At 30.8% G+C, this 21,117-nt stretch overlaps 1 protein-coding gene across 3 annotated transcripts in view; it reads left to right on the top strand.

Annotated features, from left to right (window-relative positions):
• The window catches only part of STAG1 (STAG1 cohesin complex component), a 318,115-nt gene that overhangs the window by 157,255 nt on the left and 139,743 nt on the right, over positions 1–21,117 (top strand). For 2 of the 3 annotated variants that reach the window (XM_074301602.1, XM_074301601.1), the window contains exon 5: positions 11,553–11,649. The exons of the other annotated variant lie outside the window; for it this stretch is intronic. In XM_074301602.1, coding sequence (XP_074157703.1) covers positions 11,553–11,649 — 97 coding nt within the window. The remainder of the gene's footprint in view (positions 1–11,552; positions 11,650–21,117) is intronic. 3 annotated transcript variants of the gene reach the window in all.

The raw sequence follows: 21,117 nt of genomic DNA, 5'->3' as shown, positions 1-21,117 counted from the left end.
TCTAATTCCTTCAATTTCTTTTTCTTCTCATTGCTAAAGCTAATATTTCTAGTGCAATGTTGAATAGTAGTGGTAATAATGGGCAGCCTTGTTTCATTCCTTATCTTATTGGGAATATTACTAGGTAATCCCCATTATAATCTTTGCTGGTGATTTTAGATAGAACTACTTGTCATTTTAAGAAAATTCCATTTATTCCTGGGGTTTAGTGTTTTTAAATGGAATAGATATTGTATTTTGCCAAATGCCTTTTCTGCATCTATTGAATTTATCTAGTTCTGACAGAATGTGGTTGAGATCCCTCACAAAGATAATTTTGGTATCTAATTCTAGTTGCAGCTCTCTTAATTTCTCTACTTGCAATTTGGATCTTATACCACATGGTTCATACTTCATTTTATAGTATCCTTTAGCATGATGTAGTTTCCTTCCTTGTCTCTTTTAATTAGATTTGTTTTTGCTTTTGTTTGATTTGAGATCAGAATTGCCATCCCTGCTTTTTTTTCCCTTCAACTCCAACTTTTTATCTTTACTCTGTAGATATTTCTCTGTTTCAGATATGTTTCTTGTAAACAACATATTTTAGGATTCTGACTTTTAATCCTTTTGCTGTCCACTTCTGTTTTATGGGAGAGTTCATCTCATTCACATTCACAGTTAAAATTACTCTATTTTCAGCCATCCTATTTATTCCAAGTTATACTTTTCTCTCTTTTTTCCCCTCCTCACCAATATTTCTGGCCAATCTGTCTCCCTTCCCTTTATCAGCACCCTCCCCTTTTTCATGCCTTTTCCCTTCTGCTTCAGCATTCCTTTCTATTTTCCCTTTTTCTTTTCTCATTCTCCTCCTATTTTCCTAAAGGGTGATCAAAGTATGTATGTTTGCATACCAATTTGCAGCCAATTTGATGAGATTGTTTCAAATAATGCTCAAAATGTTCGTTTGAAAAATAAAAGGCTATAATTTTTACTTTTAAAACAAAAGTAAAAGCCTTTACTTTGTCTGCAGTTATCTTAAATTGAATGTCTCTATTTAACTCTTGTGGCTGGATTTTCTTGGCAGTGCATCGAAATGCTAATGTATATTTTCTTGCTTTTAAGGCATATCATAACTGTCCGTGTGCAGTAAGTTCCAGACAAATTGGACTAATGGCCACTTCATAATTCTTTTTTTTCCCCTCTCATTTAATGTCCTGCACTGTTCCAATTCAGTGCTTTTGCTGAACTAATTTTACTTTCTCTCTTGGATCTATTGTTGGCTGAAAGTCTATTCATCCTTTAAATACAAATTCAAATGCCATTCTTATAATGAAGTCTTTCCTAATATCCTCAGACTGGCACTTGATTTGCACCTGTTTCTTAGAATAATCTTAATTTGTTTTTTCCTTTTGGGATACTTTCATATGGCTTACTAACTTGTTAACTTCACTTTATGTATATATTTCTTAATTTAGTGTTGCCTATATATTCATATTATGTTTCATTGTATATATTATATATAACATTATGTATATAATAGGGAATTAATAAGTGTGATCATGCCACTATTGAAGGAATTAGATAGAATCCATTTAACAGAAGGAGTATGTGTAAGTGATTAATTTAGTGCCCTAAGACTGATTGCTTCCATGGAAATATTCTGAACAAAAATAAAAGCTATTAGAGGTCAGTAGTTCCATTGCTAATATCTTCAGTTATATTTGTGTCTCTGGTAATTGGCTGAATGTTATTGTGGAATTTTAAGACAGTGTTTTGGATTATCATGTATAAATGTCTCTATTATGAACTGTTATTGTAAATAATGCTTATGCTTCACCTATGTGAGCAATGACTAAGTTTAAACAAACGTGAACTATTGAGGGTTTTTTTTGTTTGTTTTGTTTGCTTTGAGTTTTTTGTTCTGATCTTTTAGTTTATGGTATCCTTGTTAATTTTCTTTAACATTCTTTGTCGAAAAGTTATGTTTAAATTCCCAGTTGGGGTAGATTTTTATTTTTAATTTAGTTAAGATGTCCTTGACATTTTTAGGTTAAAGTAAAGTTGGAATTATGAACTTTTATTGAAGCAATATGTGATAGGAAACTAAAATAAAATTGGCATGTAATTTTTCTCCCATCACAGAAAAACTGTTTATCTGAGCTTTTTGGAAATAGGGTTAGACTGATATGTATTCTCTTGGCTATTTATTATTTAGAATTTTTTTAAATGCTTGCTCACCACTAATTGATGGAGCCATATCAGTAGACTTCATACTGGTGGTGTAGGTATCAGGAGAAATGTGGAGAACAGCAGCCTAAAGTAGCTAAAAGCTGAGTAATCATTTTCTCAATATATAAAAAATGGCAGCTAATAATTTTCCTAATAATCTTATATATGTCTATTTTTATGAAAGTCAACATATCTTTATTCTCATTTCTTCTTTCCCTAAAGAAATTTGATAAGACTAAAAAGCAAATAAAATACAGACTAATGTAAACAAAAATTGAGAATTTCACCGACTATGATGGCTTTTTTGGTTTATGGGAAATTTGTTGTTTGTAGATTGATAAATTAATAAGCAATCATCTTTATACACCTATTCTAAAGCTTTACTAACTTCAACTAAGAAGCAAGCCAGTTCTTCAGTCACAAACGTGGCACTATCAGTTTTTCTGATTACCCAGTCGAGCCATTAAATGATGTTGATTTTTAAAAATATTTCTCATATTGGCTATTAAATTGATTATCATTATGCTTGAGAAAACAGGAGAAAAGAGAGGAAGGAAAATTGATTTTGTTCATTTTGCTCATTGTTGTCTTAATTAGTAAAATTTCATGATGTATTATATTAAGACAGATAATTAAAATTGCTTTTATTAATGCTTACTCATATCATTGCCCATATAAAGTTTCTTCTTCTCCTATTCCTTCTCTTGTGATCAATACCAATTCATTTCTTGATGTTTTTCAATTTCTAAAGTACATAAAAGCTTAAGAAATTATGTAAAAAAATTATAATTATTTTAGAATTATAATTGTGACTTAATGATTGCCATTTGAAAATATTTAAATTTTGCTATGTGTTCATCATTTTACAGATATTTCATTTGATCTCACAATAATCTTGGCAGGTTGATACTAGTATGATTTCTTTTTTACAAAAGTTGAAAAATCTGAAGCTTAGTGACTTGCCCCCAGTGTCTCATAGCTAATATGTGAATCTGCATTTTACTAACTCAGGCCTTTCTAACTCCAGGCTTAGCAGTCTTGTTTACTATACCATTTTCTGCTTCAATGAATAAAATGATATTTTTTTGTACTGTGGTAATTACACTGATTTTGAAATTAATCTTAAGTTTTAATACATTTCAATTCTTTATTTTCTGTTATGACATTTTCATGTTTCATTTTATTAATCAACAGCCTGTAATAGATGAAGCAAAGAAAGAGAAGATATATAGTGTCCACTCAAAAAGTGGGACACATATATTCTTAAAACAGCATTTAATGAAAAGCTCTAGTAACACATAACATATATAAGCATTCTACTCCAATATATGTTATTTGATTCAGTTCTCCATAATCATCCCTCCCAACCCCAGTTGCTCCAGTGGTTTACTTTATCTAGTTTCAATCTGATTTGGTGACATTATTTCTGTTCAATCCTATTCTTTATCATAAATCATGTGCTACAAGTATTAGTTTCAATTTTTACAAAGCATTCTCTTCATAATAATACTTCATAATAATAAGTATGAAGTGAGGTATGCCAGTACTTTTGCCTCTGAAAAAAATCAGAAAGTTTGAATGACTAGGATCAGTATACTAATGGCTAATAGTTTAATTAATGTTAAAGGTCATCTGACTTCAGGTCCAAAACATTTTTCATTATATTAGTTGGCCTTTTCTCTTTGAAGGTATTTGATTGACCTCTATTTTGAACTGGTAACCAGAATATAGAAAATGCATCATCTGAATATTTTTCAAGTTATTGGCAATCTTTTAATTGCCAAATTGAGGTTCTTTTTTGAGTCCTTCTCCTTGATGTCTCTATAACTTTTTGACTTTGTTGACTGCGTTCTCTTACAGGTTATTTTCTTCTGTCAATTCTATCCTCCTGACACTGTCTTCTATTGGTACTCCTACCTGTTTGGACTACCCTTTTCATTTCTCATAATTCATTTCAGTTCTTCAGCAAGTATTTATTAAGAATACTTGTATTATTATGTGTCAGATGCTGTAGTAGGTACTGGGGAATACAATTGCTAATAGTGAAATAATCCCTGTTCCCAAAGTAGAATGCTCTCCCTCCTTCTGGCTTCCTTTAGCCTTTCCCAGTCTCTTAATCTACAATGTTCCTTCTGTTAATTTTTTACTGTTTCCCCTGTATATAGCTTATTTATACATGTTTATTTGCTTACCTCAACCTTTAAGAATATGAGCTTCTTGAAGACTATTGTTTTGTCTTTCTTTGTAGCCCAGGCACTTAATAAATGCTTATTGACTGACTCCCATAAGGGAATTTAGAAAAGGGAAGGGTTTTAGGAGAAAGATGATGTGTTGGGTTTTAAACATGTTTGAACATTTGAAATGTTCCATAGATCACTTTTGATCAGAGGGCTTATTTAAGCCTTTAGGACTTGAAGAGGATACCAAAACAATATGTAAAAGGAAATTCCTTTGGAATCTCTTGTCATTAAAAAAGTTCTCAAATGTTTCAGTTGTTTTTCTTTTTAATGTTGTTCTTATGTAAATTTTTCTATTTCTGCTCATTTCATTCTAAACCAGTTTACACAAATTTTCTCTGAAACCATGTTTTGTGAAGTCTGATAATATATTCCATTACATTTATGTACCGTAATTTGTTTAGTCATTCCTCAGTACATAGGCACTCTGTTTTTTTCCAATTATTTGCTATTAAAAAAAAAAAAATCTGTGTGTGGGGGGTGGTAATGTGTGTTTTGCTTTTCTTCTTCTGAATTTTTTAATCTCAGGTATGGAGGTAAAGTTGTGTCAATGGTTTAAAGGGTATTTAGTGACTTGGAGGAGGAATTTCTATAAATGAAGTCCTTAGGTCATTCAAGTTTGGGTGCAGCTTTGGCTCTTTCTCTTACTACAAGTATGGACATGAATCATTTAACTAAGCTTTGCTCTGGCTTTGGGTTAACTAGTGAAAATTCTGTATTTCTTGATGTGATGTGCTGCTCTGGTATCTCCTGCAAGACCACTTTGTTTTTCTACTTATTCTAGTTTGTCTACTTTCAATAGTTCAATAGAAATTTGATGGTTTATGGATTTTTTAAAAAATATCCTCTTATTGAATGGAAAGTTAGAACTCATTTTATTTGATTTTTCTATATCATTATAACTTTTGTTATATTTTTAGAACTTTTTTTTGGAGTGTTTTCAAGGGATTTCTCTTGATCCTAAAATTCTACCATCTTCTCATAATTTTTCATTCTACTAACTAATAATTTTGTATTTGTCTCATTCCTCTTTGATGAAACACTGAGTGATAGAGTAAGGAAAACAGTGGTCTTTAAAGTAGGAATACTTTCACTCAGCAGTATTGCTCCAAATAGTTTCCTTAGCTTCTCTGTGTCTTAGTTTCTTTATCTGTATATATTTATTAGTATTTTGCAAATCAACAGTTGCACACCCACAAAAAACAAGGAGATAAATTAGATATGTTGCTTCTATCTCACCAACAAGCTTGAGACCTATCATTGTATGCATACCTACATCATAAGTAGTCAGTACTATTGCAAAGAAGAAAGTGATTCATGACATTTCTAAGTGCCCCAACTTTGTATCTTTTTAAACTATGATAAGCAGAGGTAGCTTAGAATAATCAATTCCCAGTTAGCTTCAAATGATAAATATGTCAGTTAAATATGTCATAAGAGTTCATAGATTATTTTTGTGATTGTTGACTGCAGTGAAGGAATCTTCAGACATTTTGACTTTTGTCCTCTTGTAGGAGGGACATGTGTAACAAATTTATAATTAAATAGGTGATTAAGGGACCCATATTTGGATTATAGAAGGAAAATTTTTAGCATTTATAATGATTGCCAAATACTCCCTGACATTAACTAATCATTTAAATCAATATTATTTGATGCTATATAGAACAAATCATGGAGAGCCATGACTAACATTAGAAATTACATGACATTCAAAGTGCAATGAAAAAATTTATGACTTGTATACAAAGTTTATATCTTATTACTAGCGCTAACACATGCAAGGATTTTTTCTTTAATGCTACCTTTTTTGACCTTGGGCAAGTAGTTAAATGTCTTTTGACCTTCAATTTTTTTATCTTTAAAATTTAAATATTTGAATAGATTATCTTTGTCTCTTCCAGTTCTGATTCAAGAAGTTATTGTCTTATGTTTCAGAAATAACATTGCAAAAGCAAGTGGGCTGATAATGTACTAAAAGCATGAGGCAAATCGGTATACTTGGGATTTTATGAGGTATTAAAAATTAGAGAAGTCCTCTGTGTGTTTGGTCCTGTGTACAAGATTTATGAAAGGGCATAGACAAAATCTACATGGATTAAGTCATATAGTGGACGGGTTATATTCTACCTCAGTATATAGAATGTGTCTCCCATTAAGAAGATTAGACCTGCTTTTAATAGCTCTTGAAATTAGGACACATATATTTCATTAATGTTTGTAACTTTCTTGTCTCCAGAAATGCTTTACAAGCAATACTCAATAAACATGTAAAACAAATTTCAATACTTGGCACCTTGCTTTACAGAAAGAAAGTAGAAACGACTAATATGAAATTTTGTAGAACCAGCCTTCTTGCTTCTAGGAACCTCAGAAAGTTGGGGAGGGAAAAAAAAAACCACTTCTAAAAGATTCATACAGTTTGGTTTATTACTGAAAAATTTTAAAGGATTTACAGCTGTTTCAGACACATTTGATTCTTATTTCAATTATTATTTTTGAATATTTGCTGCCTTTCTGCTGCTATCCTAATATTTAACAAATGCAATATAAGATTATATATTTCACCCTAAGATTTTTCCCCCCAGAGGATTGAATTCTGTTAATAATGTATGTCTGAACTGTATAATCAATCAAGTTTTCTTAAAAGTATGTAGAGTTCTTTCCACTTTGTTATTAATTAATAAGTTTTTGGCTATTATGCAGAAAGCTAATGCTGTTGCAGCCATTGGGGCCATACTTTTCAGAAGTGTACACAATCTAGTATTTATGTATAAGGAGCTCACTGATAAACATTTTTGGAGCATCTATTATGGGGAAAAACCAGTGTTCAAGAAGTGGTATTTTGGGTGGAAAACATTCACCCCCAAGTAACTCCCATCAATTATAATATCCCATAAGCTGTTTGAGCCATTATAAGCATAATCCACTGTAACTTTAGTCTCTTAATGCTTGTGCCATATAAACATCAGATTTGTGAAAGAATTCTGGCATTTCAGATTATCAGCAATAATAACATTCAAGAAAAATAGAGAGCCTACTGATATCTTCAGCAGCACACATGCTCCTATTTTACTGCCATTATTTATTCTGGTGCAAAAAAAAAAATCTGATTGGTAATAGTGTTGTTAAAGTAAATTAGATTATTAATATTTTTACAATAACTTAATTTAAATTCTCTTCAGTAATTTTAACAGAAGCATCATTACCTCTTGAATAAAATCCACTCTGTTTAGTCTGACATTCAAGGTTATATTGTGCCTTTCTTCATAACGATCTCTTAATAATTTCCTATGTTTATCTTTTGCTTCAAAAATACTGGCTAAGTCACTGTCTCCCAAACTATTTCCATATTTTTGTTTTTGCCACATATTTAGGGTTAGGGTTCCTTTGTGATTTTGGACAAATCACTTATTCATCTATAAAATAAGGGGAATAGACTACATGGCCTTCTACGTCCTTTTCATCTCTAAACCCACAATCTAATAATGCCTACATCTTTCTCCTTACCTATCCTTTAAGACTTAGCTCAAATCCTCCTCCTAACATAAAGCTTTCCTGCAAAACCCAGCCTAATGTACTCTTTCTTCTCTGAAGTGCTATAGCTATTTTTGTCTGCCCTGTTGAATTGAATTTGTGTCTTTATTTCCTCTACTGCCTCTAGCACAGTACCTTGCATATAAGTTCTCGTCATATATTTGAAGAAATTCCTGAGGGAGAAATTATAGTACAAGTAAAAGCAGTCAACCAAAGGATTGAGCCTGGAAATTCACTATTAGAAGTAATGAGAAATGAAGTGATTAAAAACAAACAACAACAAAAATGAAGATAAAAAGAGAAAATGGCAGTACCAAGATCATATAGTATACAATGTAATATATTCTGTGGAAGGCAAATTCATATTATGGGCATCATAGAGATCAGTTAGGATTAGGTGCATGATTGGAAATATGACTTTTATATTATTCAAATGAAGTAGTACATGAAAGGAATAGAAAAATAGCATTGTTTATTACAGTGGTGTTTTACTCTGTAAAAATTTATAAACTGGAAGGTAAAACTATGGTAGAGAGGCCTGAGGGTAAGGATCAAGAAAAAGAGAAACAGTCTGAGGAGTATGACATATATAAGGACTGAGAAACAAGTCCCAAACTTGGCTTATCAGTGAAGGACACTTCAATTATCTGGATGTTTCCTGGAACACTATTTCTTCCAGACACAAAAATTTACTACTTTAATAATTTCATTCATTAAAATTTAGCAAGGGAAAAAGGTAAAACAGATTTTTTTTTTTAAACTTATGAGGAAGTACTGGTTGCTGAATTAGAAAGTTTGGAAAATAGAAGATAGTGGTAATTTTGTCTTTAAAATTTCTGGAAAAAAGGGAATTCTGAATATACTCTGACATGTAATAGTAATAGCAGGGTGTGTATGTGCATGTATAAGATTTGTGAACCACTTTAAATGTGTTAACTTTAATTTTCCACATAAGCTTGTTTGATAAATGCCATTATTATCTCCTTTTACAAAGTAGGAAACTGAGTTAAAGAGATTGTGACTTGCCCAGCATGGCATAGCTAGTAATTTTCTGAGGCAGAATTGAAACTCAGGTTCTCTTGAGTCCTAGTCTAGCACTATGCTACTTGCCTAAGCAATCATATATGCTCTAACTTTGAGGAGATGGATTTAATGTTTTGTCTTGTAATAGCATTGTTGTAGGGCACTCTTTGATGGAGAAGCACTCCAGCAATGTAAGTCAACTTCTGTTGTGTATGTTTAGTTTTAGAACTGTCTAGAGAACTAAGAAGGCAAATGATTTGCCCAGGTTCACATAATTGGGTGTTAAAACATAGAATTGCCCTTTCTGGCTTAAAGACCTACCCTGTGTTCACTATGCACAACTACCTTTAGGAAAGGAGATTTCAAAAGGGTAAAAGGAAAAATATGTGGATCCAGTGTTTTGCATAAAATTCTACAGGGGACATTGGCTCAAGTTTGATGGTGCTTAGAAATGAAATTCTAACATAAAAATAAGTTATTCCAATCAGAAAGAAGTGTTGCTTTCTGGCTTGGCTTTACAGTAATTATCAGCAGTTATATGAAAGGAACAAAAGTGGAAGAAATGAAAATTCCAAGTCCTCCCTCTTCCTTCACACATTTCAATAGGGAACAGAGCGTACAATATCTGTTTTTTCAAAAAGATGCAAAAGTTGAGTCGAGTCAGCAAATAAAAGACCAAGAATTGGGATATGGATTAAGGACTGATGAATTCAATATTATGGTGAACATCCAGATTAGAAAATTCCCTCTTATCAATATGGTTCCAAATTTGCCCTGCAGTGTATAGTCTTAAAGAATTGCTTAGAAACTTGAGGGAGAAAGAAGTAAAGTTATTAAATGAGTTATCCCCCTCTTAGGCTTTAACATATGTGATGACAAGAGATCAATTCTTAATTATTTTTCCTCAGCATTGAACACAATATTATCTATATAATAATTGTTTTATAACTAATTGTTGAATGGATAGTACATTAAAAATGTAAAAATCTATTTGCCCAAATAGTGTATCAGTCTGTATTAAATCTAGGTTTTAGATTCAGCTCTTCCATTGTATTTCTGTATAATTTTAGAGTAAGTCAGTTTCCTGGGGACTTTTAGCTTCTTTATTTCAAAAGGATTTGCATGTATGATCTCAAATGTTCTTTATTTAAAATTCTGAAATTCAGTTAAATCTGACTACTTTTCCCAATATATCAGATGTAAATGTGGTATTAAAGCATGTAGAACTTAAGATACAGAACAAAACTTCTTTGGCTATTTAGAATATTCTGTTTCAGCTAAGACACTGTATAATCTAAGATTTTAATTGTTTCATGATTTCTTTTATATGAGATTCATTGAATTTATAGTTTATAGTTGATATACCCAGCAAGAATTTTTTTGGTTGATTTTGTCAATACTTCTGGATTTATCCCATTCTAAATAAATCCTTACATAAGAATAAACATTCAACATATTATTAGAAGTATAATTTATTTACAAAGGAACAGGTTAAAATTAGGAAGAATGGTGAAAATTTTAAGTCTTGATTAAGAATAAAGCTATATTAAATATATTCTTTGCCATTTGATATACTCTTTGTTGATTTATATTTTTTATAATTTTTAGAGAGATGATTTTGTTGATAAATTATCTTAGATTTGTCAATATTAAAAAGTAAAAAAAAATTTGAGAAAACAATTATAATTCTTTCCTCTAAAAACATATTGGACTAACAATGCTTCTACTTACACTTAAATTTTTGGCAGAATACTTCTTCTATTGTATAAATACGTTTATACATATTGGATTTAACATTTTAACGTTTAACATAGAATTACTTGCCATCTAGGGGAGGGAATGGGTGAAAGGAGGAGAAAATCTAAAACACAAGGCTATTATACAAGGGTCAGTGTTATCAAATTATCCATGCATATGGTTTAAATAAAAAGCTTTATTTAAACAAAAGAAAAAAAAAACAACTCATGATTCTAACTAAAGGATTTTGTTTCTGCTAAGATTTTAAGCTCTATGAAATCAAATTGTGTATTTTTTTTCTTCTGTAATTTTTTTGTTTCCCTATTCATAGTTGTTTTAAAAACATAACCATTTTTCTGTAAATTTTTAACAGTGAAAAATTTTAAAAAGAATACTTACATTTAAATTGTTGCCATATTCTTATTTTTACCTTTCTTTTCTATTGCCAAAGATATTAACCTAGATCCCTAATAGTTATTAACTTTATTAAGGCCATTTTTACTTTTTAAAAAATTGAATCCCATCTACCTCTTGTAGAAGTATACCAACATTTGCAGATGAGGATTTTGTTCTCTAATGGTTCAGCTTCTTAATATAGGGTTTGTTTGATTTTGGTTTTCCTATGAAAATGAAAGACAGTTCTTTTACATTTGCCTATATCAAAATAATTTCAAGTAAATAATTTTCTCCTTCATGTAGGAACAAAAATACCATAATGTCTTTAAATGTTTATTGTTCTGAAAAAAGTATATTTTGCTAAGGTTCTCATTTTTGTTGTTGTTGTTTTTTGTTTTTCTTTTTTCTTGACAGTCTGTGGTGGATGACTGGATTGAATCATATAAGCAGGACAGGGATATAGCACTTCTGGATTTAATCAACTTCTTTATCCAGTGTTCAGGATGTCGAGGTACAGAATCTTACAAAAAAAAGTGTTACAAAACAAAACAACTAAACTATTGGTCTAAATGTACATTTTCGTAACCTTGTTTTATTATGTGGAAAATGGAATGCTAATCCAGCTCTTATTTTTATAGCAAGTTATTTGCATGTAGTGTGTTTCTGGCACCTTTATGACAAACTAAATTATTGATCTTAAAAAGTTATATGAGGTTGTTCAAATATATTTATGTTCAGCTTTACTTCTGTTTTATAGAAATAGGAAAATTTTCAAAGAAGTTTAAAGTGAAATTTATTTAAATATAAATCTGTATTTTCATCTTCTAGATCATTCTGGAGTGTTTTGAATATTCAATTTTGCTTGTTTAGAAACTTTTATCAATAATAACACTAGGAATAATTTCTTCCATGCTGTATTAATTGAAACTAATTAAATTTAATGTAATTTTTCTTGATTGAAAATATTCTCATTTAGAGTAATTGTACTTTTAAACCGTTCTTTGGTTCTCTACTAGTGTGTGCTAGATAAATCCCGGTTCAGACACTAATGGTAATTGTAACTTACTTCCTCTATTTCATTATATGGATGAAATTGTTTCTTATCCTCTCTAAGGTTAGTACTTATCTAGAAAAATATCTTCCTATTGTTGACAAATACACCTCTGTTTTGGATAATGTCAGGACCTAATATTATCAATTGGCTTAACTTTTTCCATGGTATGTATCATAACATAACTCCCAGGATTTCTTTAACATCTCTTTTTTATCTTTTTGCTCTAAGTTTATGTTCTCCATTACACAATCATTTTGCATTTTCAGCTTTGCTCTAGAATTTATTTTTATTTAAATTGTTAATCCATTATTATATTATGATGTTATTCAATATCTTAATGTTATTTTTTATTAGATGTTTTAAATTGTCGGTAACAACCAGAATAAATCTTTGATCAATAAACTTTACCTTTCTCCCTTTTGCCTAGTTTCCTAAGCACAAAAAGTCCCTCATAATCATCTGGCCACCTAGATTTAAATGCTTTATTTAATTCAATACTCTTTTAATCTTTTCATTGTGCTTTCCTGATGTATGGAAGTGACCTTTGTTTTACAATCCTTGTTAATAGAGTACAAATTCTAGAAGGTCCTTTTAAACTATGATTCTTTTAATGAACTGTGGAACCAGGGATTAATGAACCAGGGACACACCTAGTTAAAAAAATATTTTTAAGTTTACCACAGCTTAGCTTAAATACTTTTATACTTTGAAGGATCTGTTCATCTCACATATTTGAGTATTCTTTCCATTGGTAGAAACTGTGGTTGGTTTACACCTTTGTCTTTTGTGTAACTCTTCTCTATATCTTTTTAATCTTTCTCAAGTAACCTACTGAACATAACAGAACATAATAGGGGCCTTTCTTGACATTTTATCGGTAATATATATAAGCTTTTCATCTGTTGTGTATCACTCAAGCCATATGACTAGCTCCTTTCCTCCCATTCTCTCTCCTTTTTTTTTGTTTTTGTTTTTGTTTTTGTTTTTGTTTTTGTTTTTTTTTCCTTCTCCTGTGTAATACTTTATTGCTAGTAAAAAATCAGAATTTCAGAGTTGGTAGGGGACTTTAGTAGTTATCTTGCCTAGTCTAGCTATACTTGAAAAAGAGCTCCCAGAACAATATAGTCAACAAGAGCTCATTCAGTCTCAGCTTAAATGCTTGTATTGAGGGAGAGCCTACCAGGTCCCCAGGGAGACCATTTCTAATTTTAGACAACTCTTATTTGTTAAAACATTTTCTTAGATCAAGTTTAATTTTGCCTTTCTGCAGTTCTCAACTTGATTCTATTTTCTGGGGCCAGACAGGACAAGTCTAATTTCTTTAAAAATATTTTTAGATAGCTATTATATCTCGTTTCAACCTCTTTTTTGTGTTTATGTATAATCACAGTTCTTTCAACTTTTTTTCATATGTTATGGAGTTTAGGCCTTTTTCTACTTTGGTTGCCTTTCTTTGGATAATCTGTGGTTTATTGATGTTCTTTCTAAAAGGTAATAAATATCCAGACCTAAAACCAACTCTCCAGATATGATCACACATGAGAAGAACATAATGGGACTAAAACTTCCATATTCCTAAAAGTTATTCTGGCTAGTAATGGAGCATGTCAATATCAAAATTGTATTTTTTGACTGTCTTTTGGGCTACCACTTTCTTCAGAAAGTGTTGAGTCTTCAGAGATAGTCTTATTGACATGATTTGGGGGAAAAAAAAGATTAAAAAAATGAGTTTTTATTTCATGGAGAAGCTTGGAATCATTATAAATGACACAATTTTAGCAATACACTCCCCTCCCCATTATTCACATTTGGGCTCAGTTCATTGTCAATCTGTAATATCTGTCTAAGATAGAATAAACAATTCTATGACTTGTCCATCCAACTGCATGTGTATGTAGTTAGGATAAATTTTTATATTATTTTGATCTCATTTAGTATATTAGGCTTTGCAAAGATCCATGCCTTGGTGCGATGTCATCTGAAAACTTCAGCATATGGTGAAATTTACCATTTCTAGTCAATGCCTATTATATATTTGAATGTTGTATGGGACATCCTCTGTGACAGAGGAAAATACTTTTAGTGAATATGTCTCCTTTTTTTCATAATCATTAAACATTTATAAATCTTATTTTTTTTTCCAAGGAATCTCATGATTTTACCTCACAACCAGGGACAAGAAAATGAAAAATAATTATCTAACATTATTACTCACATTTATATTCCAGAAAAATTTATGCTAAATAGAATATTCTATTAACATATTTTGTAAAAATCTTAAATCATTAAAAGCCAGGCATGAATGATATATTATGAGGGGGTTATCATAGTCTAGGATGATTTATCAATGAAATTCCTTCAAACATTTAAATAACAATAGCTAATTTAACAAAATATTCTCAATATGTGTAAAAGGGAGTACTCTACCAAATGTATCTTAGGAAGTTCTGTAATTCTAACATCCAAACTAAGAAAACATAAAGCAAAGAAAAAAATTAAACTGATTAATGCAAATTAAAAAAAAAAAAAAAAACTTAGCCAAGACACTATATAGCATTTTATCCAAAGAAGAATTCACTATAAACAAGGTGAATTTATACAATTCAAAAGCATTTAAAATAAAGTAAACATTTATTTACCATTTATTATTAATCCTGTTTCTCTCAGTTTGAATGGAAAGGGACAAAGCAGGAGGGAGGAAAATGCTACCAATAGTGATGCCCCAAAAGTAGGATCATTGTAACATTTATAAAAATGCATAGAAGAGAACAAGGAAGTTGAAAAGGGAGCATAGCCTAGTAGACCATTTTGAAAGTTACTTGTACAATATGTAGATTGTTGTTGGTTTTTTAAACTAGTAATATGAAATGGGCATTAAGAATTTCACGTAGAATCTTCATGCTATATTCTGATGTGTACTTAAAAAGCAGTATGTGATAGACTAATAGATGAGTGTGGCAGTAGTGATTCCCTTTGTTAACTTATAGCCCTACCTCCCTAATTATGTTAATCATTTTCTGGTTGAATGTAGTACTTTTTGCATGATACAGAATCAACCCTTTAAAAAATTTATCACTCAGATAATTTATGAGAATCAGTTTTTTGATTGGTATTATGAAGGAGGAGATCAAAATAATTTATATTTTAAATTCTTTAAGATTTCACAAAAGTTTTGCATGAGAGAAATAATTGTACAATCTAGTAGAGGGAAAACACATATACATAAATATTGACAGAATTTAATGAATGTCGTTATTTATCCTGAAGTTTATACTTCATTTGAAAGGGGGGGGAGGGAATGTCATGCTTCTTCTGCCTTTATATCCTTGGAAAGGACCAGAAACAATCTTCTTAGTTGCTTAGACATAGAATATAGTCTATATAAACTTAATTTCAATTTCCACTCCCACTAATAAGTAAGTCCCAGGGGAGATGGATAGGGTGGGGTGGGAGGACAAATGGGGGAGGGCAAGAAGGAGCATGGATTTATAAAGTCAAAAATCCTTTAGAGCACTTGAATCATATAGTTCCTCCTCAGATTAAAGGATTTGTGCTCATAGGGAAGAAGATCTGGCCAAAACTAAGACTTCTTTCCCTGCCAAGACAGCTCCTTCTTAAGGGTAATTTTTTAGAAAATCAGGTATCCTCTGTCTGGCCTCTCATGATCTCTGTCTTAAAAATTTATATAAGAGGGGGCAGCCAGGTGGCACAGTAGATAGAGTACCAGGAGGACCTGAGTTCAAATTTGGTCTCAGATACTTAACACTTCCTAGCTGTGTGACCCTGGGCAAGTCACTTAACCCCAGCCTCCCCCCCAAAAAATTTATATAAGATCCCTGAAGTATGGTCCGGTTTTCTCAGACTATAGGAACAGGAAACTTATATAAGGTCACTATAATTAGAAGGACTTTTTATACTTAGTCTAAAGCCTATAATTAATTGATTGAAAAATTTATACTTTAACTAGGGTGGGATAACTTAGTATCAATTCATGCCTTTATGAAGACATTAAAATATAGAAATAGTAATATAAACTAAAAATAAAATATATACCAGATGGCACAATATTCCTTTAATATAATGGAAAAGCTAGTTGAACTACACTGGAAAATGATGATATATCACTTTCAATGTTCCAAAAATATTACCAAAAAGAAAAACAACAAAAGAGAGAATATAGAACTAAACAAACTATTGGAGAATTTAGGTCTGAATCGGACTATCAAAGAAAGTTCATATTTCCGAGCACCACATGACACTTTTTTTCAAAAACTGGGCACAGAGAAATTAGGAGAGAGAGAGTATATGGGAGCAAAATATTAAGCACTTCCCTTGCTGTGATCCTAATGCAATAAAATAGCAAAAGTATCAAAATGTAAACATTAATTTTTATAAATACCTTTTTAATAGTTTATATTAACATAAACTACGTGAAAGATAAAAATGATGAGAAATAACACCCAAAATTTCTGGGATGACACAAGAACAGTCTGAAAAGAAAAACATATTTACATATAGATCTATAAATCTTAATAGGTCTTATATAAATATGTATGGGTATGGCTATATATCCTAAGACATAGTTGAACAATATAGGAAATGAGGCTTAATAAAAGTGTAACGAAGTATTAGAAGGTAAATAAAGAAAAGAAGAAATCTCGAAAATACAAGAAAATTTTATTAAGTGGAAGCCAAGAAGGCTATGGAACTGATAAAGAACAAAATTAATAAAGTTTTAATGAACTTGATTTAAAAAAAGGGGAGGGGGAATCCAAACAACAGAATAAAAAATTAAGAGTGAAATTTTAAGAAAATTCAGAAGAAATAAAAAAAAAATAAAAGAATATACCAAAATCCAGCAGATCTTAGGTAAAAGAAATCATAGAATTAATCTAGCTAAGCATTTCTCAGTATTTTTCACAGAGCTTTAGCATTCTGCTAAAAAGAAAGTTATGGTAGATTGATAGGCATGGCAAAACTGATCACTATGCTGAGTAGTCAGTTTTGCAAAGTATGTACATTTAGCTTGTCATTTTCAGTTGTTTGAAATGACTAATGCTTCATACACCTTGCCTTTATGTTGATCTAACATCAAGTATTTAATGTATTCACTAATATTTGATAGTCATTTGTTTTAATTGATTATCATTAACCTATTAATCACCAAGCCAGCTTTTCTACTAGAAGCTCCCTAACTAGCTGAAATTATTTTTCAGAAAGCAGTTTGTTGCCAGGAGTGTAATACAGTGATTTCTAAAATAGTAGGAATTTTTGCTTTACTGAAAATTCTTCAAAAACTCAGTTGCTTCTATATTATAATGAAGTATTTTAGTATTTAACATTTGGGTGACATTGTAAAATTTTCTAGAAATTTAAGTACTGTGTTCTGTTTTGGTGATTGCTCAAGGGGCTGTAGGAAGTAATAATAACTCCTAAGCATCTGTTTAACATTTAAAACTTTTTGAAATAATCTTCTTTTATAGTCTTGTTATTCATAATTCACCTGTACATCTCCACATATCTGGCCAAATTCATCTTCGGTCTCTTAAATAATATTCTAGCTCCTGCCTCTATTAAGATACTATCCATGTCTTGATTATATTCCTTTTTCACATTCTTCATATTACTCAAAAGATTAGCTCCAACACTATGTTCTCTGTGAAGATCTTTATTCATTCCACATGAAATTATCTTGTATTTATTTACTCTGTGTGTGTGTAACATACTAGTATACACATTTCTATTAGTATAATATAAGCTTCTTGGTAGATTTCATAGTAATTTTTTTATCCAATTTAGCAATTTCTCCCCTAATTTTTAGGATCTCCTCTTTTGTGCTTGTTTTGGATTATTTATGTACCTTCTAAGTTTCTGGTCACATTTTCATTGAGCTTGTTTTCCTATTTTCTTGAAGTATCTTCTGTGTGTATATGTTTTTTGTTTTTTGGTATTGGTTTTTTTTTTCCTCTGAGGACTACCTTTGTGTATTCCAGAAATTTTGGTATACTATCTCATCATTATTATTGTCTTTTATACAGTCATGAATTGTTCATAAGATTTGATCTTTAAACTTTGACATTTAGGATTTCATTATTCAATTTCCACTCTTAGTATTATTTCCAAAGTGCTCAGGATATAAGATATAAGAAGAATTTAATAAGAATTGATTCATCAGTTCCTAGGTAGTATTCCTTCTGGTAATTGCCTGACCTACTTTTTGGCCAATTTAGATCTTTTTTGTAAATATATACATACATGTTTGTGTGCGCGCGCGCGTGTGTGTGTGTATGCATAATACATGCATGTATATATGTGTGTATATGTATATAGTTATATACACACACATACATACACATGTTGTTTGTTTGTTTTGTTTTGGTCATTTACAGTTTCCTCCTTTCCAATTAAACACCTCTCATGATTGCTTTTCTTTTTTTGTTCATTCATCAAAATAAAAATAGGACTTTTTAATTGCCCTGTTGCTTTAAGCAGTTCCTTTCAAGGGGATACTAGCACCTTTTAGGAATAATTGGGTAAAATCAGAAATTGTGATTCAAAATCAAAACAAAGGGTTAGTGGTCACAAAGCTGGTGATTTTAAGATCATTCACAAACATAGTACAAAACCAGATGCAAAAATGTGGATACATCTATCTCTAATATATATTCCACAGTAGTTCCTTTGTACAAAAAAAAACCCACATTTTTTTGTTGATTAGAAGAATTATGTAAAGTGCCTATCATTTGAAATATGGCTGAATAAGTTATGGTATGTGTATGTGATGGACTATTATTGTGCTATAAGAAATCATGAAGAGGATGGTTTCAGAGAAACCTAGGAACATTTGTATGAACTGATGCAAGATGAAGTGAGCAGAACCAGGAGAACAATTTATGCAATAACTGCAGTGTTATAAAGACAAAGAACTTTGAAAGACTTAGTAACTGTGATCAACTCAGTGACCAACTACAGTTCCAGAGGATTGGAGATGAAACATGCTACCCACTTCCTGATAGAGAGGTGAGGATCTCAGCCTAAAAGATTGAGACTTTTCCTCCTAGACTTGACCAGTGCAGAAATTTATTTTGCTTGACTCTACATGTTTGTTAAGAGAGGTTTGTTTTCAATGTATGGGAATTATACTGGGAGGGAAAAGATGGATCTGAAAATAAAATAAAATTTTATTTTAAAAAAAAGCATGCATTGATGAGTAATTGTAAAGGACTGCAAATAGTGGGGAAACTGGTGTAAGACCCTTTAGTCCAGAGTTCCTCCACTATCTACGGCTCTTTACAAAGTAATAAATAGTATCAACATTATTACACACACACACATGCACAGGTACACACAGCCTTTAAAAAACAAGAATATAATAAACAGCACATGATTGCTTGCCAAATAAATGGTAGAGTCTAAATGTAGCTGTTCATTTTGAGTAGTAGCTATATTCTGCTTCTCCTAGAGTCTTACTTATCCTACTCAAAATGTTAGGGATCTCTGTCCTTTCCTGATCTCAGATTTTTTAAAATTTCATTTTTACTCTAGACATTTCTTTGTTGTTTCATTGTCCATCTCTGTCTCTGTTACCTCCCTCCCCCCCCAACCAATTTGATGTGTAAAGAATGTTAGTTATTATTATTTAATATACAAAAAAAAAAAACCCAAACAGTTAAAACATGCATCTTTGCTTTACGTGGCATTAGGTGTAGAGCATGCTTCTTACAGTCCTAGCTGGAATTCATAATATATATTAATACAGAAATAATTATATATAGGTTTGCACAGACAATAAGAAGCAGAGATTATTGAGAACACAATTCAACAATCTTTATACATTTGTTTTTCTGAGAATATACTTGTTCAACCAGTCAACCAACTTACAAATGAATTTTTACAACGTAATATATAGGTCCAGCCTGTAATTATGTAATTCTCTAAGGATTTAATGATCTGTAATTGGGAAGAAAAGTCTGGTTGAAATAATTTTTTTCTTTCATCATGAAGCTTTTGATAGCAAAAAAGAAAATAAATTGTTGTTAGGAAAAGATGGTAATGCAAAGATGAATCCAAGTTTTATCTTAATTTAACAAGTGAAGTACTTGATCAGTGCTTTGAGGAACTAATTGTTGAAGAAATGATTTATGAATTCCATGAACAATTCTTTGTGAAAAGGACTGGGTTAATTTAAAATATTGTCTCTTGAATTCTAGGAGTTTTCTAAAATAATAAAATATTCAGAACTGTTGATTTTTTTTTTTTGTATGTATGTATGTGTGTATATATATATTAGGCTGATTCTCATATATATGTATGTAGAAGAGACATTAAAGATAAAAGATAATTCAGTAAAAGCAAAGAATTTTTAAATATATAATAACATTTCTTTTCCTTTGCTTCCTGTGTTATTTACTATGCTTATTGATCTTGAATATTGATGAGTACAAATTAACCTTGGCTTTGCTTAATCAATGAAATTTTTAAAATCTTTAAATTTTATAGTTTACTGTGTTATACATAAATGATTATATATGGCTAAATTTTTGTTGTTGTTGTTTTATACTACTTTCCCATCAAGGCTGTTCCATTGTGATGTAGTAGGTAACATTGGCTTTTCAAAGCCTAGGCTAACAGAAATTATATAAACCCTGGAAGCTTTTATTTATCTGGAAAGTACAAGATGGTATAGGCTATATATCTTGTCCAGTGTTATAATTAAAGACACTTCTCATCACAAAGAGTTAACCATTAGAAAATCTATTTTTGCCATAATGTCTTCTGAAGACTATCAGTAAAGTCTCCTGTTCTGCTCTAGTGGGGGAATACTCACACTGACGAAAATCACATCTTTCAGGTGTAAAAATAATCATGCAACTGAATCCAAACACCAAAAGCTTGACCTCTTTTACTGTTTTTTTTTTTTTTTTA

The sequence above is a fragment of the Sminthopsis crassicaudata genome, chromosome 3, assembly GCF_048593235.1.
Source record: "Sminthopsis crassicaudata isolate SCR6 chromosome 3, ASM4859323v1, whole genome shotgun sequence".
Taxonomy (NCBI): Eukaryota; Metazoa; Chordata; class Mammalia; order Dasyuromorphia; family Dasyuridae; genus Sminthopsis; species Sminthopsis crassicaudata.
The sequence above is the reverse complement of the archived record's forward strand: the minus strand, read 5'-3'. Positions and strand labels throughout refer to the sequence as shown.